Source organism: Tupaia chinensis, unplaced genomic scaffold, assembly GCF_000334495.1.
Source record: "Tupaia chinensis unplaced genomic scaffold, TupChi_1.0 Scaffold000101_1, whole genome shotgun sequence".
Lineage (NCBI taxonomy): Eukaryota > Metazoa > Chordata > Mammalia > Scandentia > Tupaiidae > Tupaia > Tupaia belangeri.
Genome location: NW_006159565.1, coordinates 1,804,446 through 1,831,969, shown reverse-complemented (window position 1 = coordinate 1,831,969; position 27,524 = coordinate 1,804,446). Strand labels below are relative to the sequence as shown.

Genomic DNA, 27,524 nt, shown 5'->3' with positions numbered 1-27,524 from the left:
CCTAGACAGTCCACACAAGTCATATTCACTTCTTTCCTACAGCAGCAAATTAATCTTTATTCTAAGGGAACAAAGGCAAGCAACTGCTACAGCTGGGGAGGTGCCAAAGCTGAGGGACCCAGCGAGGCCAGGGACCTACCCTTAGCCTCTCTGCCCAGCAACATCTCAGAGTAGGCACCAACTCCTTCCAGGATCTGATTCTCAATCAAGGGCACAATCAGGAGGACCCTGCTAGTATAAACCAGGGATCTTTGCCTGCTTGAATCAACTGATGTATATCTGGTGCTGAGAACAGTGCCTGCATGAGGCAGTGCTCAGACACTAAGGACAAGCAAACTCTGGGGAGAAAACAGGTAACCTGGAATGTCAATCATGTGCAGTAAAAAATAATTTCCCCAAGGAGCAGACATTCATGTTCTCTGACCAGACCTCTCTTTTCCTCAGGAAATTGACATGGGTGTCAAGATATGATGAGATTTCTGCTTGTTGTGCAGTAGATCAGGAGAGCAGGGAAGCCAACCTCCAGGCTAGAGCCCTGCAGATCATCACCCTTTATCACTATCCAGCCTGCTCCTTTCATTTAGCTCAGTCTTCCAGATTTGGGGCTGCATACACAGACTCACTCAATTACACCCCATTCTTCTCACCTCTAGCAGTCACAACAATCCCCTTGAATAGCAGCTGCTATCCAGAGGGTCCAAGGTCAGGCCATGTCTGACCTGTCCATGACTGTACCCACATCTGATGCCGCTTGGCACAGAGGAGGAGCTCCTTACACACTGATTATTAGGTGGTTGAAAATGAACCTTATCACTACATTTTTGGATATTCCCCAAAGTCTTTAAAGCACCAGTTTTTACAAAAACAATCTCTTGAACTGGGTCCTATATAAAAATGGGCTGATCTCATATGCAACAGTCTCAGAGAAGTGCTACACCTAAATAGTAAAACAGTTCTTGGAAAAGTTTGTTTTTTTTTTTTTTCTCCTTTTTTTTTTTGCTAAAGAACAGAGAGACAAAGGGAAAGTGAGAAATTATCCACTGGGTGGATGGCCATGCCCCAGTCCCTTCTCTTCCAGTCTCCTTTTGAGATTTTGGGCACACAGATACATGCACCCAGTGTGATTTTCTAGCTGCTGGGACTTGAACTGCTCTGTAAGCCATGTGGGATCCAGCACTGTAATCTCCACGCTATCTGCTGGCCCTAACTAATCATTTCAACATATGTACTAACCAAGCACTACAGTGCACTGGAAAGTACTGGGGAAGTAATGGTGATTCAGAGGGGTGGGTCCTCAGGAAAATAACTTAAAAACCACATTTTGACTTCTGCTGTAACTAGTTTTAAGACCTGGGTGTCAATTTCCTCAATTGAGAAATAAGAGACCTGCGGATTTATTAATTCCAGGACTGGGACATACTACAGGCAAGACTTTCTTATCCTCAAGGGATGTTTCAAGATCCCCAGTGGGAAAAAAATCAGCCCCAAACCCTATACACAGATTTTCCCCCCTATACATAAATACCTATGATAACAGTTTAATTTATAAATCAGGTATAGCGATTTAATATTTGAATAATAATTTAAAAATAAAAAAATAATGAGAATAAATAATAATAATAATCTGAAAAAATTATGAAAATCTATTTGATGATGAGGTTGTGGATAGGAATGTCTTTTTCTTGACTGATATGCATTGTCTGAAAAAGAACTGTAATACACTGTAAAGATATATGTGATTAAATGTATAAAAATAACAAAAACTTAAAAAATAAAAAGTCATAAAATTCTATTTCATCAAAAAATTTATAAATCAGGTACAGAAAGAGACTGACAAAAATAACTATTAATAAATTAGAACAATTATGGCATTACACTGTAATAAAAGCTATGTGACTGTCATGTCTCTCTCAAAGTATCTACTGTACTGAACTCATGTGGCAGCAGCTTCTTCACCAGCAGATGCAGCCTCTCCACTGTATGTTTCAGTCCAATCTTGCTCCTGAATTTGTGTAACCATTCTTCACTTGCAGCCAATGGCCTGCTGTGACTCATTTCAGGACACCCCTTGTTGAGGGGCTTAATGCTTTTTGGTGCAATACATTGCCGTCAAGTGGGGCACATTTCTTTTCCTGTCTTCTACCCACAGATGTAATGCCAGCTAAGCACTTATGCACTGTGGCCGTAAATTTAGCAGTCTGAGATGTGGTAGTAAAATTAGTGTGAATTTATTTTTCCTTCTTCACAATTTCATGGATTAAAGATTTGTTCTTATCATAAGATCTTAGCAAGCTCAACATACAGGTTTTTTTTCCTTTCCTTGTTAAGTTGAGAACTATCTCAGCTTTCCACTTAAAGGAAGCACTCTGCAGCTTCTCTTGGGCATATCCAAATTGCCAGCATCACTACTATTGTGTTTTGGGGCCACTGTTAGGTAAAATAAGTCATTTGAATATAAGCAATGTGATACCATGACAATCAATCTGATAACTGAGATGGCTACTAAGTGACTAATTGGTGGGTAGGACACATGGATATGCTAGAGGAGGGGACCATTTACATCTCAGAAGGATAGCATGAGATTTCAACACACTGTACAGAACAGTATAATCTAAAACTTACACATTACTTATTTCTGTAATTTCCATTTAATATTTTCAAATTGTGGTTGACCAAGGGTAACTGAAACCACAGAAAACAAAACTGCAACTAAGGGGGGAATAAGAACAAAACTGACTTTTTATTAAAGAAGTTAATTTTATTTAAATACAAAGGCGCCTGAAACTAACTCAATGGTGAGAAGAACTTATTTCCAAATATAGTTGATCCTCATTATTCTCAGATTCTGTATTTGTGCGTTTGCCTATTTGCTAGAGTTTGTTTGTAACCCCCAAATCAATACCCACAGTACTTTTAGGGTCACCTGTGAACATGAGTAGTGAAAGAGTTGAGTTACATGATGCATCTGTTCCCACCCGAGGTCACATAAGGTACAGCGATTTAATATGTGAATAATAATTTAAAAATAAATAAAAATAAAATAATAATAATCTGAAAAAATGATGAAAATCTATTTGATAATGACGATGTGGATTGTAATAACTGTCTTGACAGTGATGCATGGTAATCACACTGGAAAAAGAACTGTAATACATTGTAAAGATATATGTGATTAAATGTGACATTCTGCCTTTTGTTTCAGTTCTCATAGTACATAAACAACTATCCTTCTCACGGTCTATTTAGTAGGTAGTGTCTATATTTTGCATTTTTGTGCTTTTTGTTGGTGATTTCACTGTTTAAAATGGCCCCCAGCGTAGTGTTAGAAGGCTGTCTAGTATTCCTAAATATAGTCAGGTTGTGCTGTGCGTTATGGTGAGAACACGTGTTCGTTAGGCTTTGTCCAGGCATGAGTTTATAGTGTTAGCCATAACATAAGTTCAATACTAATGAATTAACAATGCACATTAAATAAGATTTCGTTAAACAGAAGCGTACATAAAATGAAGCTCTATATTGATCAGTAGACAAAAGAGCTGTGACCAGAGGCTTGGAGAACTTATCCCTGCATTTCCTTAACAGTAATGGTTCAGTATTGGTTAGTCCAGTGTCCATGGCAACTTTGCAGACTATACCTATCATGAACAAAGGAAGCTGACTGAATCTTTTCCAAAGAATAGATTCTATAAAAAAAAAAAAAAAAAGCAAGCTCTGGCAAGCTTTATTAAAGAAAAATGTTGCATGATTTACTTTTCACTGGTCTGTTCGAGCATACTTCTAATGACACTGGAATCACCTGGATCAATGATAGCCAGTGTGCATACTCTGTAGTATTTTCCACATGCTGTGCCCAATTCAGTATTATTTCCATTGTAGTGATGGACACCAGTTTTGGCCAACATGGCATAGTACGCTATTTCAGATTTCCTCAAAGCTGGGCAGTTGTTGGCGAGGATGACCAACTTCGCTTTGCCTTGTCTGATCACCTTCAGAGTCTGCTTGTACCCCAGGATGTACTTCCCACTTTTCATAACAAGTTGGAGCCGAGAGTTGATCAACTCCAGTGACTTTTTCGTCTTTGCAGTCACCATCTTCCTGCCTGAGGCGCGGGACGGCCCCCAACCAAAAGTAGTTGCCAAGATGGCCCGGAAGCAAGAAAGCCCAAAGAATAGGTTCTTACTGTTTTGCTTGGTATAAATTTAATTAATTTACTTCACCCACTTAACATGTACCATTAGATCCTCCTAGGAGCCACTGCTCCAGGCATGGGATATGTACAGTGGTTCAAACAAACAGGCTAGTGCCTGCCATCAAGGAGTGGGGGCTGAAGAGAGGTGGGTGCAGGCCTGGTGTGGTGCCAAAACAGTTAACAGCGGATCAGGCAGAGAAGAGGAGAAACCAGCTAAGAAGACTGCTTGAGAGAGACACCAGGACTGAGTATGATATTGAAGTCAACAGATGAGGGCAACTGAAGAATAGCAAGTGATCAACTGTGTCCAGCGCTGCTGGGTAGTTAAGATGAAATAACAAGGTTCCAGTAAATCTGGAGACTTTGACAAATCTTGGTGGAGAGATGAAGGCAGAATGGCTGGCAAAAAAATGTGAAAGGGAGGTGAGAAAATGGAAAAAGAACTCAGGCAACTGGAGAAGTTGTGTTATGGAGAAGCAGAAATGTGCGGAGGGACTGGAGGGAAATGTAAGGTCAAGGCAAGTTTTTATTTTCAAATACAGGAGCTCTTAGACATATTAATGGAGAGACCAATGATGCAGGAGAGACAAGATAACTGAAAGAATGAATCATTAAGTAAACTGGAGTCCAGTAGGGGGATTCCATTTTTTTCCCCATTTGAAAATGGAGGCAGATGAGAAGATGGATATAGATGTAGGTGGGGTGGTCATCTGAAGGTTGAAAGAGAAGAAAGTTCCATGCTGAAAAGTACCAACTACTCTTTGAAGCACTGAGTCACACTGACTTTAAGGGGGTAGAAGTGGGAGGTCTAGCAAGTGGTGAACAGATGTAGTTATTAGAAATATGTGGACATCAGCAGGCACCAGTGAGTCTCCATTTGAGGATGTGGTAATAAATTTAAATAAAATGAGCCAGAGAAAAATCTTATCAATTCAAGAGATGCAGGAAAGTGTGAAAAAATTCAATGCTCATTACTCATGGTAAAAAAAACAACAACAAAAGCAAAACAAAAAACAGACAAACTTAAAAACTGCTGCTATCTTTTTTTATATATAGTTTTTTTTTTTTTTTTTTTTGCCTTAGGACAAGTGTGCTTGCCAGAAAGAGAGAGAGAGAAAGAGACAGTGAGAGGCAAGGTGAGAACTCACCCCCCTGGGGGGATGTCCATGCCTTCTCCTTCCGGGATCCTGGGCACATACACACACATGCCTGGTGTAATTTTCAAGCCACCAGGTCTGGGCCGCCAGGTTGGCCATATGGAGGTCCAGCGATGAAACCACTATGCCATCTGCTGGCCCATCTCTGCTGCAGTCTTAAGAAATCTACAAAGCAGCTATTAGAACTAGTAAATAATGTAACAAAGACTCAGAATGTACAATTAAAATACAAAAATCAATTACATTTTTATGGATTAGCAGCAAACTAGAAAGTGAAATGGAAAACTTCCATTTACAATACTGCCAGTACCCAAATTATTAGGGATAAATTTAATAGAACTGCAAGACTACCATACCAAAACCTACTGCATATTACTAAGACAAACTAGAGATAAAAATAAATAGACATACTGTGTTCATGGACTAGATGCTCAATTTTGTGAAGATATCGGTTCTCCTCAGATTGATCTCTAGGCCCAGTGCCATCCTAATAATAATGTCAACAGGCTTTTTCTGGTAGACATTGAAAAATGATTTTAAAATGTATACAGAAAGTCAAAAAACATGGAATAGTCAAGGCTACCTTGAAAAAGAACAAAGTTGAAGACTGACAAATAAATCAATGAATAAAGAATCCAGAAATAAATCGAAATTTATTGGCCTAAGTGTAATGTTTTAACTATTAAAAATACATAAGGGAACCAGAAGTTAGCGTAATGGCTATGTCGCTGGACTCCCACGTAGTCAACTGCGGTTCGCGCCCTGGACCTGGTGGCTTAAAACTCACGCTGGGCACATGTGCGTGCGTGCCCAAGATCCTGAGAGGAGAATGGAGGAGAAGGGATTGCAGCGTGACCATCCTCCCTGGGAGGTGATTTCTCGCTTTCTGTCTCTGTCTCTCTCTGTCTGTCTGGTAAGCGCACACACCCTATAGTGAAAAAACCTCTCAAAAAAAAAAAAAAAGTACGAAAGAGGGCCTGAGTATAGGGCTGTGATTAAGATGCTGGACTCCCAAACAGCCAACAGTGATTTGAGTCCCGGACCTGGCAGTTTGAAATACACATTGGGTGTGTGTGTGTGTGTGTGTGTGCATGTCCAAAATCCTGAGAGAATGGAGGGGAAGGGATTGTGGCATGGCCATCCCTCCTGGGGGGTAATTTCTCACTTTCCCTCTCTGTGTCTCTCTGGTGAGCACACGTGCCCTATAGCAAAATTTTTAAAAAAATTTTTTTTTTTAAATATTTTTTTTTTAAATAATATCTTCATGACTTGATGGGAGGCAAAGTTTTCTTAGGACATGGAAAGCAAAACTCATAAACAAATAAATAAAACAGATAAACCAGACTGCATCAAAATGTAAAATATACTTAAAAGATATAAAAATTTTTAAAAAAGGCAAGCCACAAATTGGAAAAAGAGAGTCATAACAGATATCTGACAAAGGATTGATATCCAGAATATTTAAAGAACTCCGACAACTTGATAAAAAGACAACGAACCAAATCTAAAAGGGAACAAAAGATCTGAACAGATGTTTCACAAAAGACATACAGTGGCCAATAAGCAAATGGAAGTGTCTGACATCATTAGTCATAGGAAAATTCAAATCAAAACCACAGTGAAATATCATCATATAGACATCAAAATGTCTAAAGTGAAAAATACTGATAACACCAAAAGTTGGTGAGAACATGAAGCAACAAGAACTCTCCATGCTATAGCATTGATGGGACTACATATCGTATAGCTACTTTGAAGGGTCTGGTAGTTTCTTATAAAACTAAACATGTATCTACCCAACAATGCCACTACACTATTTGCCTAACACAGATGAAAATATATGTCTACAAAAAATTTGTACACTAATGTTGACAGTAGCTCTATTCATAATAGCTAAACCTGAAAGAGCCCAGATGTCCAACTGTAAGAGAATGAATAAAAAAACTGTAACGTATTTCTGAATGAGGTAAACAAAGAGACAAACAGGAATAAATCTCAGAAACATTATGCTGAATGAAAAAACATCATCAAAAGAGTAGATGTTATGTTCACATTAAGTTGTAGGACAGCCAAAACTGTCAATAGTAGGAAAAATCCAGAGTGCTGTTTGCCTGTAGAGTATGAGACAACTTTCTGAAGTGATGGTAAGCCCTGACAGTGGTTTTTTTTTTTGTTGTTGTTGTTGTTTTTTTTTTTGAGAGGTTTTTCACTATAGGGCGCGTGTGCTCGCCAGACAGACAGAGAGAGACAGAGAGACAGAAAGCGAGAAATCACCCCCTAGAGGGGATGGCCACGCCGCAATCCCTTCTCCTCCATTCTCCTCTTGGGATCTTGGGCACGCACGCACACGCGCCCGGCGTGGGTTTTAAGTCACCGGGTCCGGGACACGAACCGCGGTCGACTACGTGAGAGTCCAACAACATAGCCATTACGCTAACTGCTGGTTCCCAACCCTGACAGTGTTTGAGTTTACAGAGATGCAGACATCTGTCAAAACTCACAGAATGGTCCCTTAAAATTTGTACATTCCATTGTACATAAATTCTACCTTGCTAAAACAAAACAAAACAAAACAAACAAACAAAAAGACTGAAACATTACACTCTCTTTTTTTTTTTTTGGAGAGGTTCTTGCATGAGGGTGCATGCACTTGCCAGAAAGACAGAGAGAGACAGAAAGTAAGTGAGAAATCAACCCCCAGGGGGGATGGCCATGCCACAATCCCTTCTCCTCCATTCTCCTCTTGGGATCTTGGGCACTCCATTCTCCTCTTGGGATCTTGGGCATGTCCCCACACATGCCTGCCGTGAGTTTAAGCTACTGGGTCCAGGACTCAAACTGCGGTTGACTACATGGGAGTCCAGCAACATACCATTATGCCAACTGCGGGTCCCCTGAAACATTACACTCTTTATAGTAATATTTATGGGGAAGTTCTTAGGGGAATATATATGACGGTCTGCAACCTACTCTGAAATGCACAAAAACAACAATAAGGTGAGGAGTGTGTAATAGGACTAATACAGCTAAAATAAGTAAGTACAGGTAAATAACTATAGAATAGCAGAATATATATTGGTATGTAGATGTTAATTGTAAAAAAAATACTTTCAGTTTTTCTGTGTTTGAAAATCTCTATTAATAAAATATTGGAAAAACAAAAGGGATATATTCAGTTACTTAAATACTGATGGCAAAGCAGGGAAAGAATGATGGGTTAGGGACCAGGAGATGGCATAATGGTTATGTCGCTGGACTCCCACATGGTAGACTGCAGTCTGAGTCCTGGACCCAGTAGCCTAAAAATTCACGCTGGGCACATATGCCTGCCAAGAATCCTGAGAGGAGATTAGAGAAGGGAATGTGGCATGCCCATTTCCCCGAGGGGTGATTCCTGTTTCTTCTCTGGCAAGCACACATGCCCTATAGCAAAAATCTCTTAAAAAAAAAAAAAAAGGAAAAAAAAAAGGGCCAGCAGGTGGCACAGTAGTTAAGGTGCTGGATCCCCATACGGCTGACTGTGGTTCGAGTTCTGAACTTGGCGGCTTGAAACTCACCCTGGGCGCATGTGTGTAAATGCCCAAAATCCCAGAGAATGAAGGAGAAAGGATTGTGGTGTGGCCATCCCCCCCGGATGATTTCTCACTCTCTTTCTGTCTCTGTTTTTCTAGTGAACACATATGCCCTATAGCAGAAATCTCTTGCTCTAAAAAAAAAAAAAAAAAAAAAAAAAAAAAAGATGGGTTAGAGTATTTTACTTATCTTTCCCATTCATAATTGTAAAGTAGTTTTTCTAGGGAAAACACATTTTTTAAATTTGACAGAGTACGTGTACACATGAGAGAAGAGGGAGAGAAAAAAAGGCAACCTCCACAGGACTTGGTCATGCCATGATCCACTTCCTCCAATCTGTCAGGATCCTGGGCACACCCATGCCTCGCATGGTTTCTGGTCAACTAGACCAGGGAATTGAACAGCAGTAGGAATGTGGCTCCCAGCTCTGCCGGCCAGTGTGCCATGGTGGCTAGGCCAGTGTTTTAAAATTTTTTTTATGGAAAAAAACAGATTTCTTCCAGAATTTTGAAACCAATGTGAGGATGGAGGCAGAAAAGTCCCTCCCTGCTTTGAGAGATTTTTGCTATAGGGCATGTGCACTTGCTGGAGAGACAGGAAATGAGAAATCACACCCCCTTCTCCCCACCAGCGGGAATAGCCATGCTGCAATCCCTTCTCCCGCATTCTCCTTTGGGGATTTTGGGCACACATGTACATGCACCGGGCGTGAGTTTCAACCCTCTGGGTCCAGGACTTGAACCGTGCTTGGCCATGTGGGAGTCTAGTGACGTAACCATTTTACCATCTGCTGGTTCCCAGAAAAGCCTTTTAAACTACAACTATTCATAAAAGCAAAGAGTACAGGGTCAGTCTCAAGGCCTAGTTTGAAGCATAACACTATGGCATTAGGAGAGAATACTGGAGAATGTTTTATGCACACCCTGAGAGTAGGAAAAAGTCTTCCTAGTACTTAGTCTTATAAGAAAAGACTGACACATTCGAATATACAAAAGTTCAAGACTTCAGAATGGTTACAAGAACTATACACAAGGTCTAAAAGCAAAAGAATCCAGAGAAAGTATCTACCCTATGACAAATGGCTAACTTGCTTTAAACAGTTAAGAGACAACCTAACTGAAAAACAGGAAAGGAAACAAACAGGCAGTTAAACAAAAAACATAAATAATAAAAGCAAATGACAGGCTAGTTAATGGTATGATGGTTAAGGCAGCTGGATCCCACGCGGCTGACTGAACTGATCAAGTACTGGACCCAGAGGCTTACAAAACACCCTGGGAACATTGGACCTGGAGGCTTACAAAACACCCTGGGAACATTGAGTACATTCCCAAAATCCCAAGAGAATGGAGAAGGACTTGTGGTGTGGTCATTCTTTCTGGGGGGTGCCTTTTCACTTTCTATGTCTCTCTCTGTTTCTGATGAATGTACACATCCTACAACACACACACACACACACACACCACACCACACAAAGAGAGAAAAAAAAAATGAGTATGTGAAAATAGTTCAGTATCAGTTGATTTAAGGAATGTAAATAATTAAGGCAAACATGAATCTATATAAAATTTTAATTTATTTTATCTCTGACTTAAAAATATGAAAATAGTTGATAAGCCTTGGGTATGAGGAAATAGCCACTTGTACACTGTTAAGAGAAGCATAAACAGGTACCTTTTTAATGGCAAATGTGGCTATCTGTATTTCCAAGAAACAGATATATGTCGTTGGTCCTGTATTTCTAGCTCTAAGATTTTTCTTACAGCTATACTCACAAGTGAGCTAAACAAAGACGTTTGCCCAGGAAACCCCGCTCCTACAGGTATCTGTAATACTAAAGAGAAATGAGAACGGTATGCGCAAACAATAGCTTGTGCATAAATGTTCACAGCAGTACTATTCACAATAGCCAAGAAATAGAAATACCCAATGTTCACCAACTGATAAATAGATAAAGAAAACATGGTATATTCTTACAATGTAACATTATTTAGCAATAAAAAGAAATGTCATAGCAATACATGTTACCACACAAGCAACCATGAAAACATTCTAAGTTAAAGAAGCCAGTCACACGAGATTCCTTTTATCTGCAATGTTCAGAGCAGCAATTCCATGGAGGTAGAAAGTAGATTAGTGGTTGTGCAGGGCTGGAGAGAGGAGGGGGGAGGGAAGGGAGTGTCTGCTAATGGACTAAGAGTTTCTTTGGGGGATGATAAAAATATTTTAAAATTAGGTTATGGTGGGCTACTCAACTCAGTAAACACACTAAAATCCACTGAGTTGTATGCATTAAACAAGTGAGCTTTATGATATAAATTATATCCCCCCCAAAGCTATTTTTTTTTTTAAAGCAACTCAGGCAACCTATTGCAGAAATACAAACTTTGCCTGACATACTACGATCTGATGCAAGGTGGCAGAGGACTTTGAATATCAAGTTATTCCACTATGAGAAAATGAATGACAGAGACAGAAGTTAGAAATTGTCCTTCTCAAAGACCTTGTATCCATGGATCCTAGCAGACATCTGGATAGGATTCAAGGGATCTCTAAAACCACTCAAAAAATGTGTTAAATATTGAGGTTCACTTTTTGTTTTGTTTTTATTTTTAAAGAGATTTTTGTTATAGGGTTCATGTGCTCGCCAGAGAGTCAGAAAGCAAAAAATCACCCCTGGGAGGGATGGCTATGCCATAATCTCTTCTTCTCCATTCTCCTCTCAGCATTTTGGGCACGCACACACATATGCCTGGTGTGAGGGTCTGAAATTCAAACCAGTCAACCATGTGGGAGTCCAGTGCCCCAACCACCATGACACCTGCTGGCCCCAATACTGAGGTCTCTTTGGGGAAGTAGCAATAATTTTCATTGCATTCGCAAAGGAGTCAGTAACCAGAAAAAGAACAAGGCCATGTGTCAAAAAGCAGACCTGTCATGCTGGAGTAAACACACTTTTGTCACTGCTTAAGAATTAATAACGGCAACATGAACTGATCCACTTCAGAGTGTCTCCAAATTCTACCAATCAACTTGCTGAGAGCTTTTCAGGAATACATCTTCCTTAAAGCAACCTATTTTTATATACTCTTTAGTGATTTGGACCTGTTACCATTTTTCTATTGCATTATTTCAAGAATAAGACACTCTAATATTTTTATATTACACTTCACAACCAATAGAACTTTTAAACACAGAAACATACACAGATCCCACATACTCAGAACAATCATTCCATTAAATTTAAGTACAGACAGCTCAGTCCTCCCATGAAATAATGGTAAACAATGAATCCAGCTGGTAAATGAAAGACACTATAATCAAATGAAAAGCAAAAGAAACAAGACTGCACATTTGTAATTACTCAAGCCAGGACACCAGTCCAGGAAGCACTCAGCTGACATGAAGCAAGCCTGAACATAAACTTTAGTGACCTTAAGTGTCTAAGGCCTTGCTTTTAGGACTCATTCAAGGCGGCCTCTGCCACAGCTTCTGCCAAACTTTCTACTTAGTGACTGCCTATCTAAAATTTAATTTAAGTAATTAATTACTTGATTTAAGAAAGAATGTTGCTTGCTTCTCTGGCACTGTTTATAGCTGGCAATGATAAAACTCTTAAAGTGGGAAGAAGGGAAGAAAGAAGCCATTAAATAATTGATGTGATATACTTCTGTATGAGTCTGTTGGATGCCTGGAGCTCTAAAGGGATGCAAGTTAAGAGTCCCACATCCCATTACAACAGATTTAGGCAGGCAGAGGTTACTGGAGTTTCTCCTCTGTAGGATCCATTACTATAAATCTCACTGAAATTAGTATTCCAACCAGTGCATGGCCTGTCAAATAGGAACAATGTCAAAAAGCACCATTTTTCAAACCTTAAGATGCAAATGGAGGCCTGTAAAGTAAATGATGATTAGTTTCTTGGCCAACAAGAAAGTTGATAAAAGGTGTCTAATGTCGATGGATGGATGCATTTCTATAATCAACCTTACTTTTGCTGAGCTAAGATATATTCTGTTTGTGTTGGGTTTTAGAACTAAATGCTTTATGAGATATGTTTTCCTAGTTCAGAAACTTACAAAATGAAAATACACAATGTAAAATCTGAAAAAACTAACTTCTAAACTTTTGACTTATTTTACAATACATCCATATCCTTTATTTTGCCTAATAGCATAGGATATTGCTGCAGCAATGTTTTAGGGAAGAGACCACATGTTTGTGCATAATATCTCTTTAACAACAACAAAAAGTACACGTACAGAGAGAGAATGATAAAACATACTGGGCATACATAAGTAATGGGCTACGTGTACCTGGGAGTTCTTGCAATTTTAAGTGTGAAAGTACAATGTCACTAATTATTTTCTAAAAAGAATTATTTAATTTTACTTATTATTAATTTGACCAGAGAGAGACAGAGAGATAGAGAGAGAGAGAGAGAAAGGGAAAGTGAGAAAGTAAACCGCCAGGTCCGGGACTTGAACCAATCACATTTGGATTGGAGTCCAGCGCCTTAACCATGAATCCAGCCACCTGCCAGTCCCCAATATCAATAACTTAAAAACAAAACAAAACAAAACAAACCTCCCCATGCTGTTGGGCAAAGGTTGTTTTGTTTTTGTTTTTAAATAAATGAAAGAAAAATTATCTGTTAATCTTGCTTTTCCCAAAGACCAGCTGTGACTCATTCTTTCTGTAAACAACGGTGACAGACAGCAAAGATCTGATTTTATGATAGATTGTGAAGAATTATGGGGGTCTGCGTTAAATTGAGACATGAAGTAATGTCCTTTGCTCTGACTCTGCTTAGAGAAAAATGTTAGAAAACAACCTTGCCATGAACTCAATAGCTAACCTGTTTTCTGAGAGACATTCTTTTATCTAAATAAAAAAAAGTATGTGAAAGGGGAAAGGTGGATAATGCTCTAGGAAGTGAACAATGTAATGGGTTCAATTTAAAGGACTAAGATTCAAAATGTTCTTTTGGCCATTCTTTTATTTAAAACATGTTAACAGTTTATTTACTTATTATTTTTCCAAGACAGCGAGCGAGCACTTGAGAGTACCCTCAACAGGGTCTTTGCATCGATTCACTCAGTCTCAGCTAGCCCAGGTCATAGGTGCCTATGTACCTGGAATGTGAACCCAGGCATTTCCCATATATATGATAAAACATACTGGGCATACATAAATAATGGGCTAAGAGTACCTGGTGAGTAAATATGTTGGTGAGTAAATATCCACTCTTTAAAAGATGTTAAGACATCACATTTTTTTTTTTTTGAGAGGTTTTTGCTATAGGGCGCATGCATTCACCAGAAAGACAGAGAGAGAGAGATAGAAAGAGAGAAATTGCCCCCCAAGGAGGATGCCCACACAGCAATCCCTTCTCCTCCATTCTCCTCTCAGGATCTTGGGCACACATGCACATGTGCCTGGCGTGAGTTTAAGCCACCAGGTCCGGAACTCAAACCACAGTCAACTACATGAGAGTCCAGCGACATAGACATTACGCTAACTGTTGGTCCCATCACTTTTTAAAAATTTTTTTTATTTAAGAGACATTTTTGCTATAAGGTGCATGCACTTGCTGGAGAGACAAAGAGACAAAAAGTGGGAAATCATGCCCCAGGGAGGTTAGCCATGCCACAATCCTCCTCCTTCATTTTGGGTATGCATGTACATGTACCCAGCTTGAGTTTTAAGCCACCACATCTGGGACTCGAACCGTGGTCAATTATGTAGGAATCCAGCGATGTAACTGCTATGCCATCTGCTGGTCCCAAGACATCAGACTTTGTTTCACCAAAAACCTTTTAAAAATGAGGCAACAAAGCCAGTAAATAAACCTAAATTTTAAGAAGAGTAAAGAACAAGTTTTGCTATTCTTACATCCTTTCTAAAATAGGCCTCCAAATAAGGTGGGGAAATCTTGTGGATTTCAAAACAGCAATACAACAACAATTTAATATCACACACACAAAACCCAGGTACTTCATTAAAACAAAAAAAGACTTGTTTTATTTCACTTTTTCTTTCTTTCTTTACTTTAATTTGACTAGAGGGAGAGAGTGGGAGGGAGAGGGGGAGAGAAGAGAAGAGGAGAGAGAGAGAGAAAGAAACTGAGAAAGCAAGCCACTAGGTTTGGGACTCAAACCGTGGTTAGCCATCATGCCACCTGCCGGCCCCATAAGCACTTCAGAGAATAATCTGACACCCACCTAAACACTAGTTCACACTTATTTTTTTCATCCAGATCACATCTTCCAGCCTACCTGTTAGAAGAAAGACTTTAAAAGAAGATTTTACAAGAATCAAGTCAAAGCATTAAAAAAAAAAAAAAAGAATAAAATCTAAGAAGGAACCCATGAGTCCAAGATGCTAACTGTATAAGAACTCTGCTTCCTTCCCCACTCTCTCCTTTATAAAGAGCCTGGGCATTGGGCTGGTAGGTGGCACGGTGGTTAAGCAATTCCACATGGCTGATTGTGCAGTTTGAGTTCTGAACTGGCAGCTTGGAAAACACACTGGATGTGTGTATGTGTGTGCTCCAAATCCCAAGAGAAGAATGGAGGAGAAGGGACTGCAGTCCACAAGGGGTGCTTTCTCACTTTCTCCATCTAGTGAGCACATGTGCCCTATTACCAATTTTAAAATAGTGAATAGGGCCGGCAGATGGCATAGCAGTTAACATGCTGGACTCCCACATGGCCAGTGCAGTTTGAGTCCTGGACCTGGCAGCTTGAAAATCATGCCAGGAGCATGTACATGCATGCATGCATGCTTAAAGTCCCAAGAGGAGAGTGGAGGAAAAGGGACTGCAGTGTGGTCATGCCCCCTGGGGGGTGATTTCACACTGTGCTTCTCTCTGGTGAGTGCACGTGCATGTGCACTATAATAAACTCCCGACCAAAAAAGAAAAGGCACAAAGGACCTGGGTGCTTGCCTTTGGGGGCAACAAAAAACAAGGGCTGCTGGGCTGAGACAGGTACATTCCACTGATGGATGTGAGGATACCTGGAGGTTCACCTGGAGAGAGAAAGCCAGGGCCTGGAAGGAGTCTAAAAGATCCCTCATCTAATGAGCCAGAACTCCATATTTAATTAAAGAATTATCTTTTTCTAACCTTATTTATTTTTATTAAAATAAATAAATAAATAAATAAACAAACCATGGTTGGCATGTGAGAGTCTAGCGCCCTTAAACACCATGCCACCTGCCAGCCCCAGAACTCCGTAATTTCAAATCACTGGCACAAAGAAATGTTCTTCTTAGTTTCTTAATCTTATAGTAACAGTTACTGATGTAGTGTTTGCTCATCACCATATCCCCAACCTAATATCTGACATATACATTGGCACTCTTAGTCTTTCTCCACATAAATCTAAACATCATGAGATGTGGAACTTTCAACACTTCACCTCGAGCAACTACAACAGGCTGGCACCTGGCATACCCTCAATAAATGTTTACCAGGCCAGCCCCATGGCCTAGTGATTAAGAGAGTAAGATCCTACCACATGGTTCAAGTTCTAGACCTGGTGGCTTGAAAAACATACCAGACACGTGTGTGTGTGTGTGTGCCCCAAATCCTGACAGTATGAAGAAATAGAGAAGAGACTGTGGTGTGACTATGCCCAACTGGAAAGCGGTTTCTCTCTGTGTGTGTCTCACTCTGGTGAGTGCACATGCCCTCTGGCCAAAAAAAAAAAAGGGAAAAAAAGTTTACTGAGTAGAAACAAGAATGGATCTATATGTCTATTTGCATTACCTATTTACATTACCTCAATGAATAGCATGCACTTGTGGGAGAGAATGGAGACGAAGAAAACGAGAAATCACCCCCAGTGGGATGGTCACACTGCAATTTCTTCTCCATTCTCCTCTTGGGATCTTGGGCACTCACACACATGTGCTCGGCCTGAGTTGTAAGCTGCCAGGCCAAGGACTCACACTGCAGTTGACTACGTGGGAGTCCAGCGACGGACATAACCATTATGCCATCTGCTGGTACCAAACCTCTTATTCTTGAGATAGTAACAGTAAAGGTAGAATTTCTAACGGAACACCGAATTATTGTGAAAGCAAAGGTAGTAATATTGGAATACTCAGGAAAGAAACACTGGTACTGCTAATAAGGAAGAAACCCAATTCCCCAAAACCTCATCCTCGTGTAGGTAATTAAAATGGACAGAGATTGGACCAGCACTCTATAGAGCAGAATTAAGCATCATGCATGCATATAGAGCTGGATCATATGGTCGACCACAGTTTGAATACCAGCTCTGGCAGCTTGAGAACCATGCCAGGCTCATGTGTGTGTGTGTGCGCTCAAAGTCCTGATGGGATAGAGAACTAGAGGAAAAAAGATTATAAATTAAACATGCTCCATCGAGGAGTTTTTTTTCTCTCTCTCTGTCTCTTGTGAGTACAATTACTGTCTAGTAATTTAAAAAAAGAAAAAAAAAGATAGAGATTAAGTATCTCCCTGAACCCATATCCCAGAATGACATATTATAAGTATATTTTGAATACTGAACTTAATTCCCTGGAACAAGGATTCTTCTTAACTTAGGTCAAGGTCATGGGTAGGTTCAGGCCTGCTCATAGTGTTATATAAAGAGGGAGAGGAAGTATTCATGAGGCACATAGTTGACAAAGGACTAGTATCCAGACTATATTAAAAAAATACCCTCAACTTTAAAAAGCCAAACAATCTCATTAGAAAAGGGGCATTTAAAGCATGAACTGACAAGTCAATGAAGAAGATATACAGATGGCAAGTAAGAACATGAAGTTATCTAACATGATTAGCAATTAGATATATAATAAATTAAGACAAAATGATACATTATCAGAATGGCTGAAAATAAAAAAAGTGATTAACATCAAATGCTGGCAAGGAAGAACAGAAAATGCATCATTCATACACCATTAGTGGGAATTATAAAATGTTATAGTCACCCTGGAAAATATTTGGACAGTTTACTAAAAAACAAAAAAAACTGGGACCAGCATTTAGTGTAATGGCTAGTCGACTGCGGTTTGAGTCCCTGACCCGGTGGCTTAAACTCACGCCGTGTGTGTGTGTGTGTGTGTGTGTGTGTGTGTGTGTGTGTGTGCGTGCCCAAGATCCAGAGAGGAGAAAGGAGGAGAAGGGATTGCGCCATGGCTATCCCCCCAGGGGGTGATTTTTCGCTTTCTTTCTCTCTCTCTCTTTCTGGCGAGCGCACATACCCTATAGCAAACAACCTCTCAAACAAACAAATAAACAAACAAAAACCAAAAACAAAGCAGAAAAGTGAATGCAACTACCATATGACCTGGCAATTGTATTCCTGGGCATTTAGCCCCAAGAAATAAAAACTATGTCTGCACAAAGACCTGTACACTAATGTTTGCTGCAGCTTTATTTTTAATAGTCAGAAACTGGAATCTGCCTAGATGTCAGTGATCTAACTCACTGTGGTATAGCCATACCAGGTAATATTATTCAGCAATAAAAAGGAACAAACTATTGATGCACAAAGCAACCTGGATGAATTTCCATGGAATCATGCTGACTGAAGAAAGTTAATCATGAAAGGCTATATACTTCCATTTATGTAACATTTTGGAAATGACAAAATTTTATAGAAATGTAGAACATAATGGTTGCCAGGGACTAGAATGGGTGTGGGGTGGCAGGAGGAAGGCAGGGTAGGGTTAAGGAGGGAACACGGAGGATGTTTGTGGTGTAGGAACTATTCTGTATTTTGACCGTGATGGACACAGGAGTCCATGAAGGTATTAAAACTGTACAGAACTTGGGACCAGCAGATGGCATAATGGCTATGTTGCTGGACTCCCATGTAGTCGATCGCAGTTCAAGTCCCGGACCCGGTGGCTTAAACTCACTCTGGGTGCGTCGGCGTGTGTGCCCAAGGTCCCGAGAGGAGGACGGAGGAGAAGGGATTGCAGTGTGTTCATCCCCCCAGGGCGATGATTTCTTGCTTTTGGTCTCTCTGTCTGTCTCTGTCTTTCTGGCGAGTACACGCGCCCTATAGCAAAAACCTCTAAAAAACAAACAAAAAAACAACTGTATAGAACTTACACCTACATATAAATGAGTGTAAGAACAGGAGACATGGATGTCAATATGCTGGTGGTGATATTAAACATAGTTTTTGCAAGATGTTACCACTAGGAAAAACTGGCAAAGGGCACAGGGATCTGCATTATTTCTTACAAATGCATGTGAATCTACAATTATTTTTCATTTTTGCTTTTTTAATCTTAGTCATTCTGACGGGGGTTAGGTGGTATCTTATTGTGGTTTTCATTTTTTGCTTTTTTAATCTTAGTCATTCAATTATTTTAAAACCAAAAATCACTTAGTTTAAAACTATTATCTGTGAGGAGTCCAAAGCCTTCCATCATGGCCTCAGTGGAAGGCCTGAGTCTACTACTACTTATTCAGTGAGTATTATTTTACACATGTTAAGTACACACACAAAAGCTCTAATTCTGACAATAATCTTATAGCCAGGCATCATTTCTGTTTTGCAAAAATAAAAAATAAAAAGAAACCAGAGATGAAGTAATCTATCTGGAGTCACACACTCAGTGACTGAGCAAGATTAAGCCAAAGCTCATGACTCTTCTGCTATCCCACATTGCCTCTTACATGTAGGCAACTTGAATGTCATAAAATGACAAACTCAAGAAAATAAATCAAACCTACAAGGGCTGTTTCAGTTTTCTAGACAATCTTTATGACAGTAACTTAAATGATTTAAATGGCACTAAAAAAGGAGAAAATGATACTGGGTCATTAGGAAAATCATGATATATTTTTCTATGAAAAAATGAGTCACGATTTATCCGATGACCCAACAAAATATAACACATATGGTTAAGGTATTGTATATTTAAAAAGATAACCTGTAAAACAAGACTCTTGCTATGTATATATTTAAATGTATGCAAATTCACAGAAAAAGCTCTGGGAGAGCATCCACAGACTATTCCTAGTTGTCACCTGTGGGGAAGACAAGGTGGAAGAGGAGGACTGATCCTGGGGCACCTGGACTTCAACCTCAGGGTCTGAATTTAAGATGCATTCCAATTTAAATATAACTTGTCTATTCTTTTTTTAAGAAGGGGAAAAATAAAGCAAACACTTACTGCATTCATAGATCTGTTCCAGCTTATCCACAGAAGAAAGGGAGAAAAATTTATAACCGGACTTACTACCAACAGCTAGGGACCTGCAAAAAAGCCAAATTCAGAAATAAGAGCTGATACATGTACACAGCAATAATGAGAATGAACAAACTGCTTTCCATGTTACCAGTTAGTAACCACCATCTCTACCAAAAATTATTACAGATCAAATACCATCACACCAATTATACAGGCAAGTGGCAGAGGAAGATGCTACAAGGTCAATAAAACAAAGACAGATAACATTCTTATTTAAAACTAGTATCATTTTTCTGTAGACCTAAATAAAGTATAGCATGATGACTACAGTTAAAAATAATGTATACTTGAAATTTGTTCAGAGCAAATCTTTTAATTTTTTTCCCCGAACATTTACTTATTTATTTATGTATTTATTTCTTGTGATTTTCAAGTCACCTGGTCTAACACTCAAACTGTGGTTAGCCATGTGGGAATCCAGTGCCTTAACCATCATGCCACCTGCTGGTCCCAGGAGTAGATCTTAAGTGTTCTCACCACACACACACACACACAGACACACACACACACACACACACAAACACAAAGGTTAACTATATCAAATAACAGATATGTTAATTGGATTGACTGTGGTAATCACTTTACAATATATTTGTATATGGACACAGAGTCCACTGTGTGTATAAGAACAGACAATTTTTTCAATCATACCTCAAAATAAAGCTGGGGAATAATTAAAAATAAAAATACCCCCCCCCAAATATCCTTACGAAATTTAAAACATAAGTTTTAAATGAAAATAATCAGCCCTGCGATCAGCAATGGCGTAATGGCTATGTTGCTGGACTCCCATGTAGTCAACCATGGTTTGAATTCTGGACCCAGTAGGTTAAACTCACATCGGACGTGTGTGCGTGCATGCCTGAGATCCCGAGAGGAAAATGGAGAAGGGATTGTGGCATGGCCATCCCCCCCAGGGGTGATTTGTCGCTTTCTGTTTCTGTCTTTCTGGCAAGCGCACGCGCTCGCGCTCTGTAAAAAAAACCCCTAAAAAAAAAAAAAAAAAAAAGAAGAAGAAGAAAAAGAAAATAATCAGCCCTAAATTAGATTCTTGCAAAACAAAGTAGGGTTTCTCAGGTGGTTTGACATACATGCACAATATAAGCATTTAAAAATTAAGTAAGCAGGAACCAGCAGTTAGCGTAATGGCTATGTCGCTGGATTTCCACGTAGTCAACCGTGGTTTGCGACCCGGACCCAGTGGCTTAGAACTCACGCCGGGCGGGCGCGTGTGCGTGCGTGCCCAAGATCCCGAGAGGAGAATGGAGGAGAAGGGATTCGGCGTGACCATCCCCCTGGGGGGTGATTTCTCGCTTTCTGTCTCTATGTCTCTCTCTGTCTGTCTGGCGAGCGCACGCACCCTATAGCAAAAAAACTCTCCAAAAAAAAAAAAATTAAGTAAGCAAATAGCTCAAATTTTAAATAAAGTTGTTTGCAATTTTTGGATGAAGGGTTTTTTTTTGTTTTGTTTTGTTTTTTTTTTTTTTCATTTTGGTAAGGCCTTTAATAACTGTGGTTCAATCATTTGTTGTACCATGCCTGAGCAGTAGGGAGGAAACAAAATGGACCAAAAGCTATTTTAAAACCTAGAATTAGAAAACCATATCATTGGTTTAGAAGGAAAAAATAAAGGGTCCACTCTGATAGCCTCATGTTTAAGATTCCATACTCCTGACTCTGCTAAGAGGCTCAGAGGAACTTGAGAGTTCACCAAGCGTAGGGTGGCTGGTGACACTAAGTAAAGCAAGTCCTTACCAAAAGATTACGTTCTCCTGAACACCACCGACTAAGGAAAGTAGAAACAAGAAAGTATAGCTTTCATAGATAGAAAAGATGAGAAAATGAAGTAGGAAGTGATGGGATACTAGGATCACTTTTGTTTTTAGCCTCTAGGACATGACAAGAACTAGAATAAAGACAGACATTTTATGAGTATTTGTACCCCAAGATAAAATTGGGGCTATTGCAAAACACATGCCAACTATTAAAAATCTGAGATTTCCCACCACTCTTTCACCTACATGAGGAAGAAATACATCCCAAGAAGGGAGTTATTATAATCAATAATAATGTTTAAAATTGCTGTTACACACCATGTAATGACAGCCTGGTCAATGATGGACTGCATATATGATGGTGGTCCCATAGGAGCATATAGGCTATACCATACAGCCTAGGAATATAGTAGGTTATACCATTTAGGTTTGTGTAAGTACACTGTGTTTGCACAATGACAAAATTGCCTAATGATGCACTTCTTAGAACATATCCCTGTCATTAAGCGATGCATGACTATATATTAGTTTATCTGCTTATAAGTATTAAAAAAAAAGAAAGAAACTAAACTCCTTTACTAACTCATAAGCAAAGAGATTCCAAATATTTCTGAAATGTATACATAGTATAGAACAAGTATATAATTGACTCATTAAATACACTGAGGTTAGTGACCATTCCCCTAGTCCCACAAGTTCAAAACCTACACATAACTTTATTTTACTTAAAAAAATTTTAAAAGACATTTTTGCTCTAGAGCGCTGCCAGAGAGAGTGAGACAGAGACAGTAAGAGGGACACCCCCCAGAGGGGATGGCCACGCCACAGTTGCTTCTTCTCCATTCTCCATTCTCCTCCTAGGATCATGCGCACACACCTGGCATGAGTTTTAAGCCACCGGGTCCTGGACTTCAATCACAGTCAGCCATGTGGGAATCCAGAAATGTAACCATTATGCCATCTGCTGGCCCCTGCATATAACTTCTGATGCCCCCAAAACTTAACTAATATTACCTTACCAATGATATAATACTGATTAACACATTTGTTATATTACATTCTATATTCTTACAATAAAGTAAGCTAGAGAAAAAATGTTATTAAAAAATAAGAGAACACATTTACAGTATTATACTATATTTTCCAATACATTAAAAAAAAAAAAAAACATAAGTGGCCTCATACAGTTCAAACCTGTGTTGTTCAAGGGTCAAGAGTATACTTTAACATTATAAAAGCAGGCTTTTTAATTTTTTTTTCTTGAAGAGGTTTTTGCTATAGGGTGCAGGCGTTCGCCAGAAAGAGAAACACAGAGAGACAGAAAGTGAGAAATCACCCCCCCCAGGGGAGATGGTCACGCCGCAATCCCTTCTCCTCCATTCTCCTCTTGGGATCTTGGACACGTGTGCACACGTGCCCGGCGTGAGTTTAAGCCGCCGGGTCCGGGACTCCAACTGCAGCCGACTACATGGCAGTCTAGCGACATAGCCATTGCACTAACTGCTGATCCCAGGCTTTTTAATTTTTAAAAGTTTTTTGTTAGAAAGTACATGTGCTTGCCAGAGGAGAGAGACAGACAGAGAGGTGGAGTAGAGAAAGCACCTCCCACAGGGAATGGTCACACTGTAATCCCTTTTCCTCTTCTCCCTCCTTTTGAGATTTTGGGCACACACACATGGCTGGCGTATTTCTCAAGCCGCTGGGACTAGGACTCCAACCATGCAGTTGGCCGTGTGAGATCTGGTCTTAACCACAAACCCATGAAGCCAGTCCAAGAGTAGGGACTTTAAAAAGATATTAAATACAACTAGGTCTGATATTTTCATTTCTAACACCAACAATTAAGTTCACAAACTTCTCCTTAGAGATTCTGCTCTTAATAATTCTTCAGGAGGGACCAGCAGTTGGTATAATGGCTGTGTGGCTGGACTTCCATGTAGTCAACCATGGTTCGAGTCCTGGACCCGTGCGTGTGTGTGCGTGCCCAAGATTCCGAGAGGAGCATGGAGAAGGGATTGCGGTGTGGCCATCCCCCTGGGGGGTGATTTCTCACTTTCTGTCTCTCTGTCTTTCTGGCAAGCACACATGCCCTATTGCAAAAACCTCTCAAAATAAATAAATAAATAAAATAATTCTTTGGGATTAGCTTGAACCACCAGATGGCAGACATACTTATGTGAGAAGCAAACACCAGTTAAGTATGAGGTTTGCCCTAATAATCTTATCAGTAACTCTTTATGTGATTTTTAAAAGTTGGGACCAGCAGATGGCATAATGGCTGTCGCTGGACTGTGGTTCAAATCCCGGACCCAGTGGCTTAAACTCACCCCAGGCGTGTGTGTATGCATGCTCAAGGTCCTGAGAGGAGAAAGGAGAAGGGACTGCTGTGTGGCCATCCCCCTGGGAGGTGATTTCTCGCTTTCTGTCTTTCTGGCTAGTGCAGGTGCCCTATAGCAAAAACCTTTCCAGAAAAGCAAGCAAGCAAACAAAAGTTAACACAGTGAGACTTCCTGCTGATAAAAGAAAAAATAACAAATCATTAACAACAAAAAGAAAGAGATGCAACTACTTAATCCCCCTTTTATTGCTCTACTCCAACCTTCAACTGTGCTTGATATACAAACCCAGAGGACCTAGCCTGCCTGCTGCTAGGGAAGGAGAGCAAGGGACTGCTTCTTAAACACACCTAGAACCTCTTTATTTTAACCCCACCCTCCTATTCCAGTTCTAGAGCTGCCCTAGAGTGCCAATTTCTGAGCCTTTGGGGTATTATGCAATTTAGACTAGGTTGTGTTTTCTCCCAGAGCAACTTAAGACTCAGTTTCCTTTACCACTTGCTGGTTGCTAAATTTTGTTGCTTCAATATTGTTTCTTATTCTCCCCTGTTGCACGAGTTTAAGTCTTTCAAAAATACCTTATAGGGAACCAGCAGTAAGCGTTATGGCTATGTCGCTGGACTTCCACGTAGTCAACCGCGGTTCACGTCCCAGACCCGGTGGCTTGAAACTCATGCCAGGCGCGTGTGCGTGCGTGCCCAAGATCCCAGGAGGAGAATGGAGGAGAAGGGACTGTGGTGTGACCATCCTCCCTGGGGGGTGATTTCTTGCTTTCTGTCTCTATGTCTCTCTCTTTGTCTGTCTGGAGAGAGCACACGCCCTATAGCAAAAACCTCTCAAAAAAAAAAAAAAAAAAAAAATACCTTATATAGGCCCAGCTGCAGTAGCAGAAGTGAGAGAGTGGTGCTATACAAGGCTGGGACTGCAATAGAGGAGAATGAGTAAAAAGATTCAAGCAACAAAATTTAGACCAACCTAAATTGGCCAGGCATTCTGGCTGACTGGGCAGAGGACCACAAGGGCAAGACTCTATCAGAAATACCTCTCTCCCCCCGTCTTTGGGCATGTTCTGACTCTCATTAAAAAACAAACAAGCAGGTACCAGCAGATAGCATAATGGTTATGTCACTGGACTCCTGTGCAGTTGACTGTGGTTCAAGCCCAAGGCCCTGCGGCTTAAAACTCACCGGGTGCATGTGTATGCATGCCCAAAATCCTGAGAGGAAACTGGAGGAAAAGGGATGCAGTATGGCCATCCCCAATGGGGGATGATTTCTCACTTTCTGTCTCTCTATCGAGTGCCACACCCAATGTCAGAAAAGTCTCTCAGAGAAACAAAAATTTGACATATTATTAGGCTTTTAGGAAGGAGTCATAATGCATGCTTGTGTTTGATCCACCATCTTTAACTAAAGATCTTTGTCACTTAAACTTGATTATTCAATATTTAAAAAAAGAGTGATGTCCACTAAAGAAAGAAAATGTGAATCACATCTTTTTCTTATCTTTTATTAACCCTCCTCCCAATGACCAATCCATAAAAGCCTTCCCCTTTCCTTATCTTCTTCATAAAATAGCCATGCCTACTTATGAGGCTAAGTGGAAACAGTTCAACACTATAAAACCAGAAGCAATCTCAACTGTTGCTGCAGGATGAAAACTGGTAGACTCTGGCACCTTTCTTAGGACCACAGCTGCTTGAAGTTTATCACCAGGATACACACCCCCCCACCCCCAACTCATATTCTCTCCACCTTAGACCTCTACTCGGATATTCATAAGGCCTTCTAAAACACACTAGTATCCAAAACAGAGTTCACCTTTCCTCCAAACCAAATCCTTCATTATTTTTTTTCTTCCATGATGTTATCACTGTTCACCCTGAACCCAAGCCAGAAACTGAGAGTCATCTAACTTCTTCCTTGACTGCATCATGCATGTCCCGTGGGTCACATATGTCCTGATGGCTAATCCTTCCCATTTGCTACTGCTACTGACAATATCCCAAGTGATCCCCTGCCCTCAACATAGCCTCAGCATAGAAGGAAGAATGGTCTAAAACATTAAAGTTCAGGGATCCTTGAAAACCATCTTCAAATTACAAATGAGAAAAGACAGGAGCCAGTTCCTTCCCAGAACAGTAACTGTGACCTATAGAAATGCAATGAGAGTAGCCAATCCCTCCAGAAAGATTGTCCTTGTTGTCTCCACATCTTTTGTAATATCAATTCTACAAATAGGAAGAGATTTCGAAAAGTTCGTGTAAAAATAAAGTACTATTTTATTTTGGTGCAAAAAATCCTTTTGAAATACATGCGCAATTTTTTCACAACATACATTTTACATGAACTTTTTTGAAGACTCCTCTGCCTTCGATCTTATAAAAACTTGAAAAGTCAAACCCATTTCTTTATTCTAGCCTTCTTACACATGTCATTTAACACAGGCACTGCCATATAACTAACTTCCCACAAGCTATGGTATCCACTGGAAAAATTTAGTCCCTGATATTTCCATTTAAGATTCAAGCAATCCTCTGCCACTTATTAATTGGTTAGCTTCAACTTCAAAAGCCTAAAACTCCTCCAATATAAACCTTCCACAGTGTTACTTTCAGAATTCAGGATTAGAACAAACCATTCAACAGTGAGATGACTGAGACCAACTGTTCTCAAGCCTTTCTTACTGCTCTTGTCAAAAACAAAACAGGGGCCAGCAGATGGCATGGTGGCTAAGAGCACTGGAGTCCCACATGGCTGACCATGGTTTGAGTCCTGGAACTGGTGGCTTGCTTTCTCACTTTCTCTTTCTTTGCCTCTCTCTGGTAAAATTAAAAATAAATAAATACAGTTAAATAAAAAAATTCTTTAACCCCCCCTCCCCCCAAAAAAAATGGTAAAAAGCAAGTAAAATTTAATTGCACTTTTAGGGTAAGTATCTTGAAAAAAAAAAATTCCACCACATTTGTAATCAGATTACCAGTACAAGAAGAAAAGCAGGACAGTTCAATAGTTTGGGATGTCATAAATACTGAGTTATTAAGAATTTAAAAGACAAAAAACCCACATGGAATTACAATATAACATACACTCTCTTAAGTGAAATGTCTTTCAACTCTTCACAATAAATACAGTAAATGTAGATACTAGACCAACATTCTTTATCTTAAAAATTGTGTTCCTCTATTGAAGTAAATTCTGCAGATCAGAAAAAGAGGGAAAGACATAACCATATAGCCTTCTCCAGG

At 39.9% G+C, this 27,524-nt stretch overlaps 1 protein-coding gene and 1 pseudogene across 2 annotated transcripts in view; both read right to left on the bottom strand.

The window, feature by feature from the left end:
* The window catches only part of WIPI2 (WD repeat domain, phosphoinositide interacting 2), a 47,855-nt gene that overhangs the window by 14,229 nt on the left and 6,102 nt on the right, over nucleotides 1-27,524 (bottom strand). For both annotated transcript variants that reach the window (XM_014585964.2, XM_014585965.2), the window contains exon 3: nucleotides 20,089-20,171. In XM_014585964.2, the coding sequence (XP_014441450.1) occupies nucleotides 20,089-20,171 (83 nt within the window). The remainder of the gene's footprint in view (nucleotides 1-20,088; nucleotides 20,172-27,524) is intronic.
* On the bottom strand, nucleotides 3,747-4,091 carry LOC102477379 (60S ribosomal protein L30 pseudogene; annotated as a pseudogene).